This window comes from Numida meleagris, chromosome 32 (assembly GCF_002078875.1).
Source record: "Numida meleagris isolate 19003 breed g44 Domestic line chromosome 32, NumMel1.0, whole genome shotgun sequence".
Classification (NCBI taxonomy): Eukaryota; Metazoa; Chordata; class Aves; order Galliformes; family Numididae; genus Numida; species Numida meleagris.
This window is the reverse complement of record NC_034437.1, coordinates 770,365-786,081: the sequence shown is the minus strand read 5'-3', so window position 1 is coordinate 786,081 and position 15,717 is coordinate 770,365. Positions and strand designations below refer to the sequence as shown.

Sequence of the window (15,717 nt, the reverse complement as noted above, 5' to 3'; positions counted from 1 at the left end):
CCGGCCCCGGCCCGGTGGGTCCGTCCCGCTCGGAGCGCGGCGGCCGCGGGAGGGGAGGGGAGGGCGGGGGACGGGCGTCCATCTGCGGTTGCAAGAGAACTTTTATTTTTCCGGTCACCGGAACGTTTCGCTTTCCCCGTGGATGGGGGTGGGTGTGTCGGGCCCCAGCGCCGCACGCCCCGAGAGCTGCTCCCGGCAGCGGTACCGTCTGCCAATCTTTTCCCCGTTTCGTTTTATTTTAATTAATTAATTAATTAATTTTTTTAACGTCGAACGAGGGGTGCTGAGACTGCTGCATTCCAACGGAATGACTCACGCGTTCCCCTCTGACCCGGGATACGCTCCCCGTGTTTGACGGCTTTCAGGTGGATGCTGCTGGGCATCACTGCGAGCGGGGCCCGGGCTGGCTGCAGCGAGCTGACAGTGGCGGGCACAGAGCACAGAGCAGAGCAGGAGCTCCTGTGGCCGCTTCTCCAGAGAACACATGGCATTACGATGTCGCTTTTAGGGATGGGAGAGCGGCGATAAGTCTGGGATCTCCCGCAGCAGAATGTGGGCACCACGTGGCCCTGTCTGGGCAGCCCAATTCACGGCTCTGCAGTGGGGGGCTTTTCTAGCGATCCCTTGAGCATTCCCCATCCAAAAACCCATCCACGTTGTCATCCAAAATCCAGGAAGAAAACTCTCTAACCCCAGCGTGGCATCAGGAAGCGGCATTCCTTTCTTCCTTACAGTACATACCGCGCGACGTGACAAATAAGCGCGCTGTCAGAGTTTGGGTTCTACATTCGAACAGTTAAGACATACCTATGCAATACGTGGGCATATGTATTCATTCTTTTTCAAGAACTCATAAATATACGCTCCTGTCCCTTTGGGCACGCTCAGTGGTAGCTGGGGTGGTCGAGTGCCCACCTCCTTCCTCCCCGTTTTCCTGAGACCTTTTGCAGGCTTTTCCCTTTCCCAAGCGATTCCCATTGCTCGTTAGGCCATAGCGAGCAACTTTTAAAACAATCTATGTGGAATCTGAGGAAGATGTCCTTGCACCTGGTGGGTGCAGAAGATAAAAGTATTCTATTATGACTCCCGTGCTTCTCGTGAAGAAAAATCATTGAGGCAAAAAGACAAAAGTATTCTGTTATGTCCCCAGTGCAAAATGATTGAGGAAAATAAGGCTATTCGCCCACTAAAGCTGAAACGGAAAGTTGTAGAGCTATCACTTATGGGTTCCTTTTGCTAACGTAATGTATTGGTTTTTAAACTAACGCATTAATCCCTATTGCTAAACAATATGAGTGTCGTGAAAACCGCCTCCACTGCCTCTGAGCTTGGTCCCTGGTGCTGGCTGAGCTGCTCGGAACCCGGTCCTGCTCCTCACGCAGACCACGCTCTGTTTTCGGTGCTGGATGGGGCTCCATCTCCCACCTTCACCGCCCGCCCGTCCCTCTCTCTGCAGCCTCCTCTGGTCCAAGCCATCTTCAACCGCGATGTAGAGGAAGTGCGGTCGCTGCTGAATCAGAAGGAGAATATCAACATACTGGTGAGTGCTGCACAGCCCCGCAGCTTGGACGCGGCCCTCCCACACCTGGTTCCTGCTGTCCTTCCCAGCAACGCTGCCCTTCAGCCGGGGGGGGGGATCATGGGCTGGTGAAGGGGCTTTGGGTTGAGCTCTTTGCAGGAAGCTCGGAGCTGGGGGCTCCGAACCATTTCAGGATTCCACCGCCATTTGCTGTCCTTTGTCCCGTGGCCTCGATCTTGTAAAATGGGGTGTGTGGAAGGACGGGGCTCCCATCCCTCCCCAGAGAGGTCTTCCTGAAGCCTTCTGCAGTGCAGAGCATGGCTGGGAGGCAGTGGGCTGTGTGGGAAGGCTCCCTATGGGGGCTCGGCTCCGCCACGCTTCCGCTTCACCTTTTACTCCTTTGGGATGCTGACCCAGAATAGTTTGATGAGAACGCAACCATACGGTTGTTCCCAATGGGGGGAGGAGGATTGGAGCCGGTCAGCAGAGAGAGCCTGGCAGGTGCTGCTCATCTCTGGGACGTCCCGATGGGTCCCCTCTTGACGCACACACCATTTCCTCCAGTTGAACCAGTGCTGGGTCAGCAGCCACCACGCTCCCAGCCTGAACACCGAGCCGCGAGCCTGGGCACCGCTGTGTTCTGCTTCACCGCCTCGCACTCGCTGGGGCTGTGGTGCTGGCGGGGGGGTCGGCTCCATGCTACCCCTATGGCACATGCTTGCCCGCTCCGCTGCTCGTGGCAGAGCGTTGTGGCACAGTCTGCATCTGGAGGGGTGAGGGCTTCTCCCTGTGCCTGCCTGGGTCAGGGACTGGGCAGCGCTTCGTCCTCGCTGTGAGTGTTGGGATTGTTTTGCCGGGCTCTCGTGCAGCTGCCGAGGGAATAAAACCACGATTGTTAATGCGTCATTTCCTTCTGGTGCACAGGTTTAGAGATGTTGTTGCTTGTTCGCTGACCTGCCAGCTGGGTTTCGCTTTCACATCCTCCTGCCTGGCTGTGCCAGCTCAGCGTGCTGCAAAAAATGAGACCGCCACCATTTCCCAAGCAGTCCTTAACTCTCTGAAAAACAATTACTTTTCTCCCCCAACGTAAAACGTGGGACTGGAAGCGAGTTGTGCTCTTCCAGCTTTGTACTTGCTCGGTTCCCAGCGTTGGTACGTGGCACTTCTCTGAGGAGCGCCTGAGCCGAGTGCCTCGAGGCAGAGGTTACGCAGGGCCCAGCCCTGAGTAAACAGAAGTGAAAGGTGTTTTTTCTTCAGCTAATCCAACCGAGGCTCGGAGAGGGGCTTTGAGCCTCGCCGGCCTCCAGCAGCGGGCTGCGGGAGCTGTCTGCGGTTCCCATGGTGGGAGGCTGCCGGCTTGGAGCAGCTTTCCCCATTGCATGCCCCGAGCTGGCTGTGTGTCCTGTGCCGGGGCAGGAGGGGCTGCTCTGGGTGGTCCCCTGCCCTCAGGGCTGATGGCAGTTCTCGTTCCTTCCATCCCCGCTCAGGACCAAGAAAGACGAACACCTCTGCATGCTGCTGCCTACATAGGAGATGTTGCAATCCTTGAGCTCCTCATACTGTCAGGTAAGGGCCAGGGCTCAGGCGCTTGGTTCAGTGCCGGGGCTGCCTTTAGGGCATTGTTCTGATCCCCTCTGCGCTCGGGAGTGCAGAGCCGTAGGGGTTGGTCACCCTCCAAACAGCCCTGTGCTCGTAATTAAGCCAATAGGGTTGCAGCCAGGGAAAGATTAAGAAACGTTGCTGTAATCCTAAGAAGTTTGTTCAGACGGAGAAGCATCGTGGAGCTGAACTAACAGAGGTGGGCACCCAGCCAGGAGGGAGCTGCGTGCTGGGGCTCTGCCGTGGCTCTTTGGCTCGGTGGGGAGCTGGCACTCCGAGAGGTGCAGTCGCTCCACTCTGCCTCTCTGTAAGCTTTGCAGTGCACCGACACAGCCTCCAAGAGATGTGGCTTGTTCCTGGGTTCTGTCCTCACCTAAGGCTCGGCACAATCCCTTTTTGCAGCAGGGCTGGTGCTCGTGCCTGGCAGGAGCCCCATGGGACAGCGTGCGTGGCAGCAGTTGGTCTCCCCTGTTCCCTGACCCTCTCCTCTCGTTCGTGCTCAGGTGCTAATGTTAACGCAAAGGACACTGTTTGGCTCACCCCGCTACACCGCGCTGCGGCTTCTCGCAACGAGGTAGGTGCTGGGTGCTGGTGGGAGGAGGAACGCTTCTCCTTCTCTTTTCGTCTTGCCTGGCTTTGGCTCGGATGGGTCTTCTTGTTGGAGTGGAGAGAGGATGACCTCGTCAACCAGATGCTTAAAATGAGAACTGGGGAAGATCCTCTCTGTTCCCTCCATCCTTCAGGAGCCAGCACGCGGGTTTTCCCCACGCCGCCCTCCTGCCCTTTCCCCCTTCCCGAGGGCTTTGGGTAATCCAGCTTTACATTTCTTTGTGAGCTAATGGGGCTCTCTCACTCTGTTCGGAGCCGATTCCAAGAGATCTTGTTGGAAAGATTTCCTGACATTTGGCTTTTGTGGGCTTAACTTCATCCCACTTAACTTTGTCCTGTTTTGAGTTACTTGAGAGCAAGAAACGTTGCGGTCGCCTTGGTTGGAACCAGGGATCAGCAGCTCTGAATCTGACACGCAGGGCAAGTTAGCACACATCGATTGGCTTCATGGGCTGTCTAATTGGCAGCAGACGTGAGATGAAATGTGTTAGCACAAAGCTCTGCCGAGGGCGTTTGCGTTTGTGGACAGTCAGCGCGTGTCCAGAGCGCAGGAGGTGCTGCGAATGGCCTCTCCCAGCAAAAGGGAGAAATCCTGATAGATTGCAGCTCAGTGGGTTACGTTTGTGTCCTTCTGGGTGCTCTGCCACCTCCTTAGCCACAAATGAGCACTCCCTGACAGTTAAATCCTGTGGCTCAGACGTGTTCGTCCCGTGCCAGTACCCCCATGTAGCGGTGTTTCACAGCTGCGCTCGGGTGGGACGAGCCTTCTGTGGGCTCCAGCAGGCTGACTTAGAGCTCTCCTTTCCTCTGCCCCTGCCAGAAAGCACTTCACCTCCTCCTGAAGCACTCGGCAGATGTCAATGCCCGCGACAAGTATTGGCAAACGCCTCTGCACGTCGCTGCTGCCAACCGGGCTACCAAATGCGTGGAGGCCATCATTCCCCTGCTGAGCACTGTCAACGTCGCGGACCGCACGGGCCGCACGGCGCTGCACCACGCCGTGCACAGCGGCCACCTCGAGGTGGGTGATGGGGCTGGGGTGCAGGTGCCTCGCCGCGTCCTCTCCTGCGCCCGGGCTGCGCCAGCGGCACTGAAGGGATGGAATGGCAGCCTTGCCCCTCACTATGCTTTTCCCCGCCCAGATGGTGAACCTGCTGTTAAACAAAGGGGCCAGCCTGAGTACTTGTGACAAGAAGGATCGCCAGCCCATCCACTGGGCAGCTTTCCTGGGTAGGTTCCCCAGAGGGGATCACCCTCGTTTCTTCTCCCCTGCTCCCTGTGGATTCACCTTGCGGTGCTCCCTCCATCCCCAATGCACGCGTGCCCATGTTCAGGCTCCACTGGCTCTCATCCCCTGTCCCTCCTACAGGGCATTTGGAAGTTCTGAAGCTGCTGGTGGCCCGGGGAGCCGATGTGATGTGTAAGGACAAGAAGGGCTACACCCTGCTGCACACAGCGGCGGCCAGCGGGCAGATCGAGGTTGTGCGTCACCTGCTGCGGCTGGGTGTGGAGGTGAGCCCACGGCTGGGGGTCTGGGAGCAGGAGAGGGTGTGGGAGCACGGGCTGCTTCGTGGCTGCCCTTTTTTTCCCCCTTTTTTTCCTCCTTGATCCCCAAATCCTCTGGGTTTGTTGCCCTCGCAGATTGATGAACCAAATACCTTCGGTAACACTGCACTTCACATCGCCTGTTACATGGGCCAAGATGCCGTCGCCAATGAACTGGTCAATTACGGCGCCAACGTCAATCAGCCTAACGAGAAGGGCTTCACCCCTCTGCACTTTGCTGCCGTCTCCACCAATGGGGCCCTGTGCCTAGAGCTCCTCGTCAACAACGGGGCCGATGTCAACTTTCAGGTCTGGTGCTGAGGGGCTGAGCCCTGGGTTGGGGATACAGGGATCTGCTGCCCCCCTGGGGGAGACTGGAGGGGTGGCAGGAGCCTGATGTGACCTCGCTTTGGCTCTCCACAGAGTAAGGAAGGGAAGAGCCCTTTGCACATGGCTGCCATCCACGGGCGGTTCACGCGTTCGCAGATCCTCATTCAGAATGGTGAGTGGCTGCTGCTTTCTGGGTTACCCCATCCTTCTGCTGTGCTGCTCAGTGCTTCCTCCGGGGCCTCCCTGCGTGTTTGCTCCGAGGATCTGAGAGCTCTCCAGTTATCACTCAGATTCACTGCTGTGCTCGTGGGGCTGCTGCCCCGTGCTGATTGGGGTGGCAGAGGGCACGCGTGCTCCTAAGGGCAGTGAGTACAGACCAGGGCACTGAAATTCCAGCCAGGTCAGAGCAGCTGGGGCCAAAGAACGTGCCTGCTGCTACCATCAGTCTAAAAGACAGTATTCCTGGGGGAGGGCAGCAGGCTTGGCAGCACCCTGGGGGTTCAGCCAGAGACCTGGGGGCTGAACGCATCCCTTCCTGGGGGGCAAGGGGAGATCTAATGCCCCATTCTGGCAGATGGGCTCCCAGCACAGGCAGCAGCTTGCAGTTCTCCTTCTGCACAAAACAGAATGGACTTGAGTTATCAGCCATGTCCCTGAGTTGGGGCACAGCCATCGGAACAGCCTGGGCCTCTTGTTCATCACTCCCAGCACAATCTGAGCCTCTTTCAGAGTGAGATTGCTGCCTGGGACTAGAGCGCAGAGATCCACTGGTAGCGCTTGGCTTTCCCTTTCCAGGCAGTGAGATTGACTGTGCTGACAAATACGGCAATACCCCCCTCCACGTTGCTGCTAGATATGGCCATGAGCTGCTAATTAGTACTTTGATGACGAATGGTGCTGACACTGCAAGGTAAGGAAGAACCCTTCCTTGCCTCTGCCTCCTTGGGCTGGAGGACGCACGGACGGCCCACGCTGACCCTGTCCCCTCTCCTGACAGGCGTGGGATCCACGACATGTTCCCTCTGCACTTAGCCGTTCTCTTTGGATTTTCAGACTGTTGTCGTAAGCTACTTTCCTCAGGTGAGTGGCTCAGCTGTCCCCTGCCCGTGGGAACACTGGGACGAGACCCGCAGTGCCCTGACTCCCTGCCCTCTTCCCTGCAGGTCAGTTGTACAGTATCGTCTCCTCGCTGAGCAACGAGCACGTGCTGTCTGCAGGCTTCGATATCAACACACCTGACAACCTTGGGAGGACTTGCCTCCACGCTGCTGCTTCTGGAGGGTGAGCTGGGCGCTGCCTGCCCCTGGGTGCCATGCCCAGCTCTGGCAAGCAGCAGAGATGTGTGTTCAGAGCCAGGAATGGAGAGGGACACCTCTGCGCCCCGTCGTGCTGTTGGCTCTGGTTTTCCCAGCCTCTCCCCCCTGGGACTATTTACCTTTATTTAACAAAGGGCAGTGATGCTCCCTTGGCTGAGGTTTGTGAAGGGTTCACAAACCGGTGCCTGAAGTGCAGCAGGGTTTAGCTAGCAGTGTAAATGCCTCATATTGTTTGATTTCACGTGGCATGCTGGCAGGGAACGCTGCTGCAGCAATACAGCAGAGGAGCAGAGTCCTGCCCAGGACCTCGCTTCTGCTCCATCCATGCGGTGCTGGAGAGCTGGTGTCAGACCAGGCCTGAGGGGTGGGAACAGAGCACTGACGCAGAAGGCAGAAATCCTAGATGCTTTTTTAGAGCATAAAATCAGCTGCACTAATGCCGTAGCAAATGTCTCTCTGTAATTGCCTGGTGTTGGAGAGCTCCGTGCGGTGCAGGACGGTGTTGGCGAGGCGGGAGGCATGGGAGGGTGATTTCAGTGGAGAGCTTTGTACAAGCAGCATCCAGCCATGGCCGGAGATGACAGGCTGCATTGAGCTCCGCACAGCCAGGCTGTGTGGGTGAGAAGTGTAGCTGTCTTGTCTGCAACTAGGAGGAGTTAGCGTTCCTGCTGTTTTCCCTTCTCATCTGTGTCTAACTCGTCTCCCTGCCTCCTGTAGGAACGTTGAATGTCTTAATTTGCTGTTGAGCAGCGGTGCTGACTTGAGGAGGAGAGATAAATTTGGAAGGTAAGCATGCTGTGGGCATTGCAAAGGTGATTCCTCTGCAGCAGCTGGGTTTGGGCCAGGACTTTGCCAGGTCTGCACGTGGTGTTTAAAGCTTCACAGCAGCGGTGTAGGGCTGAGCTGCGATTGAGGAGGTGATGCCAGCTGAGTCTGGCCAGGCTGATTGCTTGGGCTTGGTATCAGGAGGCAAAACACTGTCTCCGGGGAGGTTTTTGCATCTAGTCCCCTGCATACCCTGCTCCCTTAACCCCATATCTCCCCAAGGAGTCTGGCTCTGGCTCTTTAAATGGAGCAGCTGACCCAAAACTGGGGGGCAGTATGGGGTGCAGCACAGCAGCTGGGGGTGGGCAGCTCCCTGGGTCCTGCCAATGCCCCGTGGGTTTCTCTGTGACAATCAGCACTCCTCAGCCCTTTCTCCTTCCCCTTCCCCAGGACTCCACTGCACTACGCAGCTGCCAACGGCAGCTATCAGTGTACGGTGACACTGGTCACTGCAGGAGCCAGTATTAACGAGGTTGACTGTAAAGGCTGTACCCCCTTACACTATGCTGCTGCTTCGGACACGTACAGGAGGTGAGTGTGTCACAATGCGCTCCCCGTGGCTGTGCCCTGAGCGGGGGGATGCTCTGCTGTACCCTGGTCACCTCCCCAAGAGGTGCTTTGTGAGGAGGGGTTGCCTTGTGGAGGTAGGAGGGGACGGTCAGCAAACTGATGGGGGCTTCTGACCTTTCAGAGCAGAGACTCATTCAGGAAACAGCCATGACACTGATGAGGAGCCACTGAAGGAGTCCAGGCTGAAGGAGGCATTCTTGTGAGTGGACACAGCCCCGTCTGGCCTTTGGTTGTGGTTCACCCCTTTCCCTGGGCCCTGCACATGGTCACTAGAAATACCTCGCTGCTGCTTGCACCGAGCTGAGCAGCAATGAGGAAACACCTGCGGGTTTGGTTCTTGAGCAAACCTGGCCATCCCCCCGGCCCCGATCCCCAGCAGATCCCCGGGGTGTCTGCTCACACTCCTTATCCAGCAGGGATTTGTACAGCATCTGCTCTCAGATCAAGCAGGGCGTTCCTTCCTGAGCATGCTTCTCTACCCTCACTGCTTTCCTCACCTCCCTTTGTTGCAGTTGTTTGGAGTTCTTACTGGATAATGGTGCTGACCCATCCCTCCGGGACAAGCAGGGATATACCGCTGTCCACTACGCAGCTGCGTACGGCAACAGGCAGAACCTCGAACTGGTGAGTAAAGCAAAGCCCTGTGTGCTGCAGGGGAGGGGGGAAGCCCCACGAGGACCCCTCGAGCCTTGCAGTGTCCAGCTGTGTGAGTTGTAGGCACTGCAGCGTCAGTTTGTCCAGAAGGAAGGGAGATGGGTTTGATTAAAATCCACGGGGGTTCTTGGGGAGCCGTAGTGCTGGCGATACCACAGAGGAAGAACCTGGGCCCGGGTGAGATTAAGGAGGACCCTGGCCTGAAATTCAGATCATTCTGGAGCAGATGAGCTGGTTTTATTGTTGCCTTACAGCCTGCTGGTGGACGGGGTGTGGGTTTGAAACCTCCGTGATGGAGTGTTTTCAGGGGTCACTTACGGTTTTGTGTTTCTGCTGTCGCAGCTCCTGGAAATGTCTTTTAACTGCCTGGAGGATGTGGAAAGCACCATTCCAGTCAGCCCTTTGCACTTAGCTGTAAGTACGGCTGGCCCAGCCCCAGGGTGGCAGAGGGCACTTGGCTCTGTGCTGGAGTTCGCTGTGCCCTGGAGAGCTGCTGCTCCCCAGCAGCGCGGGCTGGGCCACGGCATCAGCCAGAGCTGCATGGGGCGAAGGAGGAAGGGAGGCAGCAGCCTGGGGCCTGGCTTTTCCCACAGGCCATGTCTCACAGTCCCTTTGATTTGCATTTGAGGCTCCTTGCTTTTTCTGTTTCATGGCCACCTCCCTCGTCTGCGTGTGGGCAGACAGAGATGGGGTGGGAGTGCAAAGGGAGGACAGTGGAACCATCCCCGGGGTGGGGGCTCCTGGCTGCAGCCTCTCTGGGCGCTGCTTTGACATCACCTGCTCTGTCCTCAGGCCTATAATGGTCACTGTGAAGCCCTAAAGACACTTGCTGAAACCCTCGTGAACCTGGACGTGCGGGACCACAAGGGGCGGACAGCCCTGTACCTCGCCACGGAGAGAGGCTCCACCGAGTGCGTGGAGGTGCTCACCAGCCACGGCGCGTCCGCCCTGGTGAAGGAGAGGAAGAGGAAGTGGACCCCTCTCCACGCTGCAGGTGATGAGGCTGGGGGCTGTGAGGGAGCCAGAGGTGCTCGTTTACCCATTTCCCAGCTGCTGCTCAGGGAAGGGGAGAGGGCTGTGGCTCAGGGCGATGCCTGCAGCCAGGATGGGGCTGGTGCTGTGCCGTGCCAGCAGAGAGCTGAGGGCCCAGTTGCCCAGCAGCGGCTGGGAGAGGACACAAGTGGCTTCGTAACACACGTGTTTCCAGCTCAGGCTGTGCATGTGCTAATCAGCCCTGTAGCCTAGCAACCAGGTAGAGAGTTTGCTCATCCACGTGTGCCTGGCTGCTGAGCACGAGCCTGCTCCTTTGGTGTATGGTGGTGGCTGGAAGGAGGGACCCATCAGTGTGGATTTGTGACTCCTTTCCTCTGCTGTCTCCAGCTGCCAACGGGAATACTGATTCCCTGCACCTCCTGATAGACAGCGGGGAGCGGGCAGACATCACCGATGTCATGGACATCCACGGCCAGTGAGTTTGCCTGCGTGTTTCATTGGGGCTGTGTCACGGGGTGGTGGGGCAGGCACGAGGGCAGCACCTGAGCCCAGCAGAATGCCAAGCCCTCTCCTCCCCACAGAACCCCACTGATGCTGGCGATCATGAACGGCCACGTTGACTGTGTCCACCTCCTCCTGGAGAAAGGATCCACAGCTGACGCAGCAGACAAGAGAGGAAGGACCGCGCTGCATCGGGGGGTGAGTGCATCTCTAGGGGGTGCCTGGAGCCCCGCAGCTTCTGCTCTGATGCCTGCTGCACTGGGGCTGCTTGGAGGACAAGCAGGTGGTTCCTACTGCCACAAGGGGAAAGAGCCCAATTCCCCTTCCTGAAATGCAGCATTTGAGAAGGAAGCTGTGGAAGAAGGGGATAGCTCTGTTGTTAAATGATGGAAGGAGGAGGTCTAACCTCCTAGTCCTCTCTTCTGGCACAGGCTGTGACAGGCTGTGAGGACTGCCTGGCTGCCCTGCTGGACCACGATGCCTTTGTTCTGTGTCGGGATTTCAAAGGCCGGACCCCGATCCACTTTGCATCGGCGTGTGGGCACTTAGAAATCCTGAGGACCTTGCTGCAGGCAGCCCTCTCTACTGACCCTCTGGACTCTGTGGTGGACTACAGCGGTTACTCACCAATGCACTGGGCTTCATACAGTGGTAAGGACCGGGGCTGAGCCCCGTCTCACCTCTGCTTTGACTGGATGCTGATGGCCTTATCTCTCTCTCTCCTCACAGGGCATGAAGATTGTCTTGAATTGTTACTTGAACACAATCCATTTGCATACCTAGAAGGAAACCCCTTTACTCCATTGCACTGTGCAGTGTAAGTGGCATCGGGGACTGTGCTGGGTTCTTCTCACCCGATGACATGGGAAAGAGATATTGGGCTGGAGCCTGCAGATGGAGCTCCAAACGCTGTCTTGCTTGCCAAGGGCTCCTCTCTGGGTGGCAGCAACAGCTCAGGGTTATACACCGTGCTTGTCCCAGCTCCCCTGTGGCAGGAGGTGGCTGCCACACTGCGGGAGGGCCTCTGGGAGCTGCACAGCATCTGTCTCATTGGCTGTGTGCAGCACGGCCGGGGCTGGCATGCATGAGATCCACGTGCCACCTTGGTGGAGCTGCTGAGGTGTGAGGGTCATCCCTTGAAAGGCTGACAGCAGAGGGATGAGCAAGGCAGTTCTGTGACATGGTGTTGTGATTCCTCGACTGTCATCAAGAAAGATAAAGGGTGTTTTACCCTAAGCAACTCCAGACTAGCTGCTGTTGGCGCTTGAGCCCCAGGAGCCTGCTCCTCGTTCTGATTGCAGCCATGCTAATGCTGCTGAGTCTTTTTCTAACTTTCCTTCTCGTCCCCACCGCAGAATTAACAACCAGGACAGCACTGCTGAAATGCTGGTGGAAGCATTAGGTGCCAAGATTGTTAATAGCAGAGATGCCAAAGGAAGGTGAGCACACACTCGTCGCTCTCTGTGGTGCCGCTGAGTGGTGGCTGTGACTCCTGCAGCTCTCCCTTTTCTCTGTGGCCATGAGGTTCCCACCCATATGGGCACCAGCTCTGCCTGACCTTTCCTGGGGTCTGCCTGGGGGAAGCTCGGTGGGGTGGCTGCGGGAGGGAATTGCTGCATCCAGTGCAGAAAAACAATTCTGCTCTTCCTGTGGCATGAAATCACAGAATCATAGAATGCTTTGAGTTGCAAGGGACCTTTAAGATCATCTAGTTCCAACTCTGATGTCCCCAGGCTTGCCTTCAGGCCTAGGCAGTCTTGCTGGAGCGCATTCTGTGCCCTTCTCTCTACCGGAGTTTTCCTCTTCCCAGGACACCCCTTCACGCTGCTGCCTTTGCAGACAACATCCATGGTTTACAGCTGCTTCTGCGCCACCAAGCCGAGGTGGACACGACTGACAAACTGGGGAGGACTCCTCTCATGATGGCCTCTGAGAACGGGCACACTGCAGCAGTTGGTAGGTGACCAGCGGCCAACCCCTTCCCCAGGCACTGCCAGTTGGCAGAGGGCTGCCACCGCATGGCATTGCTGTCCACATCCTGCAACGGTGCCTGGGACCTCTCTGGGGAGAGTGGAGGGGTTTCCTGCTCAGGGACTGCGGTGCTTTCAGCTGTTCCTGGGGCTGTCAGCCACACCGGCACAGCTGCTCTCCCCAGCATGGGCTGCAAGACCCCTCTGCTTCCCCCGGAGTCCTTTGGAGCCAGGCTGTGCTTCTCCTGCCCCTCAATATGTGGCTGCTGCCCCCACTGCCGTGTTCTGAGCTTCACCTTCTCATGGCTGCTGTCCCTCCTCATTTCAGAGTTCCTGCTGTACCAAGCAAAAGCAAATATAACTGTGCTGGATGTCAACAAGAACACAGCTCTTCACCTGGCCTGCAGCAAGGTAGGGAACCCAGAGACACTGCAGGGGAGGGAGTGTAGGAGACAGCAGCTGTCTTTGCAGACCCGTCTGAAGTGGTGTGCTGTTCCAGAAGGACGCGTTTAGGGAATGTCTCTGAATCCCAGGGAACTGCTTTCTTCTCTGACAGCACCCAGCTCCCATCTGCTGCACTTCCTCCCTGTGAGCTATAAACAGTTCACTCTCCTTTCCAGGGTCATGAAAAGTGTGCCTTGTTGATCCTGGGGGAAACCCAAGACCTTGGCCTTATCAATGCAAGTAACAGTGCTCTGCAGATGTGAGTATTTGGACAGCTGGCACCGAGGGGGTGGAAATCAGGGCTTTGCAGGGAGAGCGGTGAGGCTTGGGTGAGAGGGGAAGGAGAAAAGAGGGTGGTGGAAGGAGGTGCACTCTTTCGAGGCATGCAGTGAGTGCTCAGCCTCGATGCCTGCCCTAATTCCATCACATGCACTGCTGTGGGAGGGTGGTCCTGCTGCCTCAGGGCCTGGTTGCTGCATCGTGGCCCCAGGCAGCACCTTAACACTCCTTCCCCTTCCCTCCCCTCCCCAGGCCGCTCCACATTGCTGCGCGGAATGGGCTGGCCACTGTCGTCCAGGCCCTGCTCAGCAGAGGTGCCACCGTGCTGGCTGTGGATGAAGAAGGTGCGTGTTGCTCGTGGACGGCCGGGCCCTGTGTGGGGCTCAGGGGCCACGTGGGGAGGCGGTTGGCCAGCGTCGGGAGGATTTGTTGGCCGGTGTCGGGAAGATTTCCCATCCCTTCTGCATTTGAGCTGCACATGCTCAGTCAGGGTGAAGATGCTGACACCCTGTCACCCCTTGTAAAAGTATTCCCAGGTCCCACAACGGTTTCAGATGTGTGTCTCTTAACCTCATGCATCTTCTGGGCTCTCTTAACCTCATGTATCTCCTGGGCTCACTTGCCCAGGCGCAAATCCAGCCCAGCCCGAGCTGTTCATAAGCCATTGACTCACTTGCAAGTTGGCAGAAGCTGGTTGCTGCCATCAGAAGCTGGTTGCTGCCACCAGAAGCTGTTTATCCCAGCAGTGTTTGCTCTGCTGGAATACCTTTAAGTTGTGAAAAACATCATTAGGTCTCCCCCACTGCCAGGACTTCTGAGGCTTTTTTAATTCACCTCCTACTGATCCTGGCCTGCTTCAAAGCAGTTGCAGAAATGGCAAGGATCACCGGTGCCCAGAAGTAGGGTCCTTTGAGACATGAACAGAAGTCCATGCAGGGGATGAAAGCTGCCCCTTGCAGGGCACTGGGTCACACAGAGTGGGAAAACAGAAGGCTTTCCCTTCCCCTCCTTCCCTCCAACCTGTGCTGGGGGTCCTGGGGAGCAGCCCCTTCACCTCCAGCTCTGTCCTAGGTCATACCCCAGCCTTGGCATGCGCCCCCAACAAGGACGTTGCCGACTGCCTGGCACTTATCCTCTCCACCATGAAGCCTTTCCCACCTAAAGACGCCATCAGCTCTTTCAGCTTCAACCTCCTCAAGAACTGCGGCATTGCAGCCAAAACCGCGGCCTGCGGGGCCCTGCCCAACGGCAGCACCTGCCCCTACAGCAAGGACCGGCACAATGCCATCGGCTTAGACGGCTGTTACTCGGAGTAGCTTAAACTATGGGTGACCTAATATCTTATTATATTTATTTAGAAATTCTATAAATATAGGGCACTTTAAAGGAGAACAAGACTGGGCAGGCCTTCTAGCGTGGCCGGGTAGACCCAAGAGTTCAACGCTTCCTCTTCTTGCTGGAGCACCAGCGTGGTGCTAGCGCTGCTAATTGCTGTAACGAGCGGCTGGCAGTGCTGCCCCGGTGGCACAGGGCTGCCCTGAACACCAAGCCACGCTCCTCTGGCTGCTCACATCCCTCACATGGCGTCCACTGCTCCCCTTGGGCAGCACTGGCTGCATGGCCGCAGAGAACCAAAATGAGAAAAACTCCAAATTGAAAAAAAAATGTAAAAAAAAAAAGCAGCCGATTGGGACCATCCGTTGGGCTGCAGATGGGAAGGGGATTTGGCTCCCAGCATTTGGGGGTGGATTGAAGTTGGTTCCATTGGCATCCCCATGCTGTCTGCAGGCTGGAACGGGGAAGCATGAACTCTTGGTAGGGTGTGGGGTTTGGGATCGGGGTGGTCTTGCAGCCGCTGGGGTGGGTGCTAGCTCCTGGCCAAGTGCCACTGTAATGCTCCTCTCTAAGTCACTTTTCTCTCATGCTCATCCTTCGATTCCAATACAAACACTTGAATCAAGATCTACTGTACCTGGGAAACTAAAATACCTTTTTGGCAGCTGTCATTTTTATGCAAAAACGGGTGCTGCTGCCCGACTCCGCGGTCTGCGCACCGTGGACACGCTGCTGGAACCTCGCTCCCCACACCAGGCACTTTAGGGATTCTGTTGGTTTTCTGTTTTTGTTTTTTCTTCTTGACAAAATGTTGGATCCTAAGAGACGATTCTTTGATTCTTTTTGGAGTTTCCGTTCTCTGTGTTGCATGGCTGTTCCCATGCGAGAGTCAGTGTTGCTTTTTTTTTAAAAAAAAAAAAAAGAAAAAGTTATTTATAAAGAAACAAGCATTTACCTTTAAAAAAAAAAAAGACAACAAAAATCGAAAAAAAAATCTGAAACTTTTAGCCTTTAAATAAGGAAGAAAATGCACTTCAGAGTCCTTATTCACAACCCTGATAGGTCTGTATTTATTTTTCTAATGCAGCATGTTGGCAGGTTTTATTAGCGTGCATGTATGTGAGATCGTTGTTTTTTTGTTTCGGGTTTTCTTTTCTAATTTTAGAGATCATATTTATAATGCAGGTTTGAAGCATTGGAGAAACGTTGCACTGTTGTTTTTTTTTTT

At 56.3% G+C, this 15,717-nt stretch overlaps 1 protein-coding gene across 1 annotated transcript; it reads left to right on the top strand.

Moving 5' to 3' along the window:
* Positions 313–15,693, top strand: ANKRD52 (ankyrin repeat domain 52). Its single transcript, XM_021379256.1, has 27 exons — positions 313–1,540; positions 3,007–3,085; positions 3,622–3,692; positions 4,548–4,748; positions 4,870–4,957; positions 5,097–5,239; positions 5,369–5,581; positions 5,696–5,774; positions 6,398–6,512; positions 6,600–6,682; positions 6,766–6,883; positions 7,636–7,704; positions 8,134–8,274; positions 8,435–8,512; positions 8,826–8,937; positions 9,310–9,381; positions 9,760–9,961; positions 10,348–10,435; positions 10,542–10,659; positions 10,893–11,112; positions 11,191–11,278; positions 11,817–11,900; positions 12,272–12,417; positions 12,760–12,842; positions 13,052–13,134; positions 13,407–13,498; positions 14,226–15,693. The coding sequence occupies exons 1-27, from the start codon at positions 1,292–1,294 to the stop codon at positions 14,468–14,470; spliced, it is 3,360 nt and encodes a 1,119-aa protein (XP_021234931.1). The 5' UTR covers positions 313–1,291; the 3' UTR covers positions 14,471–15,693.

Excerpts from the sequence above, each read along its gene's own strand:
- ANKRD52 (XM_021379256.1), top strand. The coding sequence starts at position 1,292 with ATGAGTGTCGTGAAAACCGCCTCCACTGCCTCTGAGCTTGGTCCCTGG. Across the intron at positions 4,958-5,096 it reads CCACTGGGCAGCTTTCCTGG|GGCATTTGGAAGTTCTGAAG; the intron begins GTAGGTTCCCCA and ends TCCCTCCTACAG. Across the intron at positions 9,962-10,347 it reads GACCCCTCTCCACGCTGCAG|CTGCCAACGGGAATACTGAT; the intron begins GTGATGAGGCTG and ends TGCTGTCTCCAG.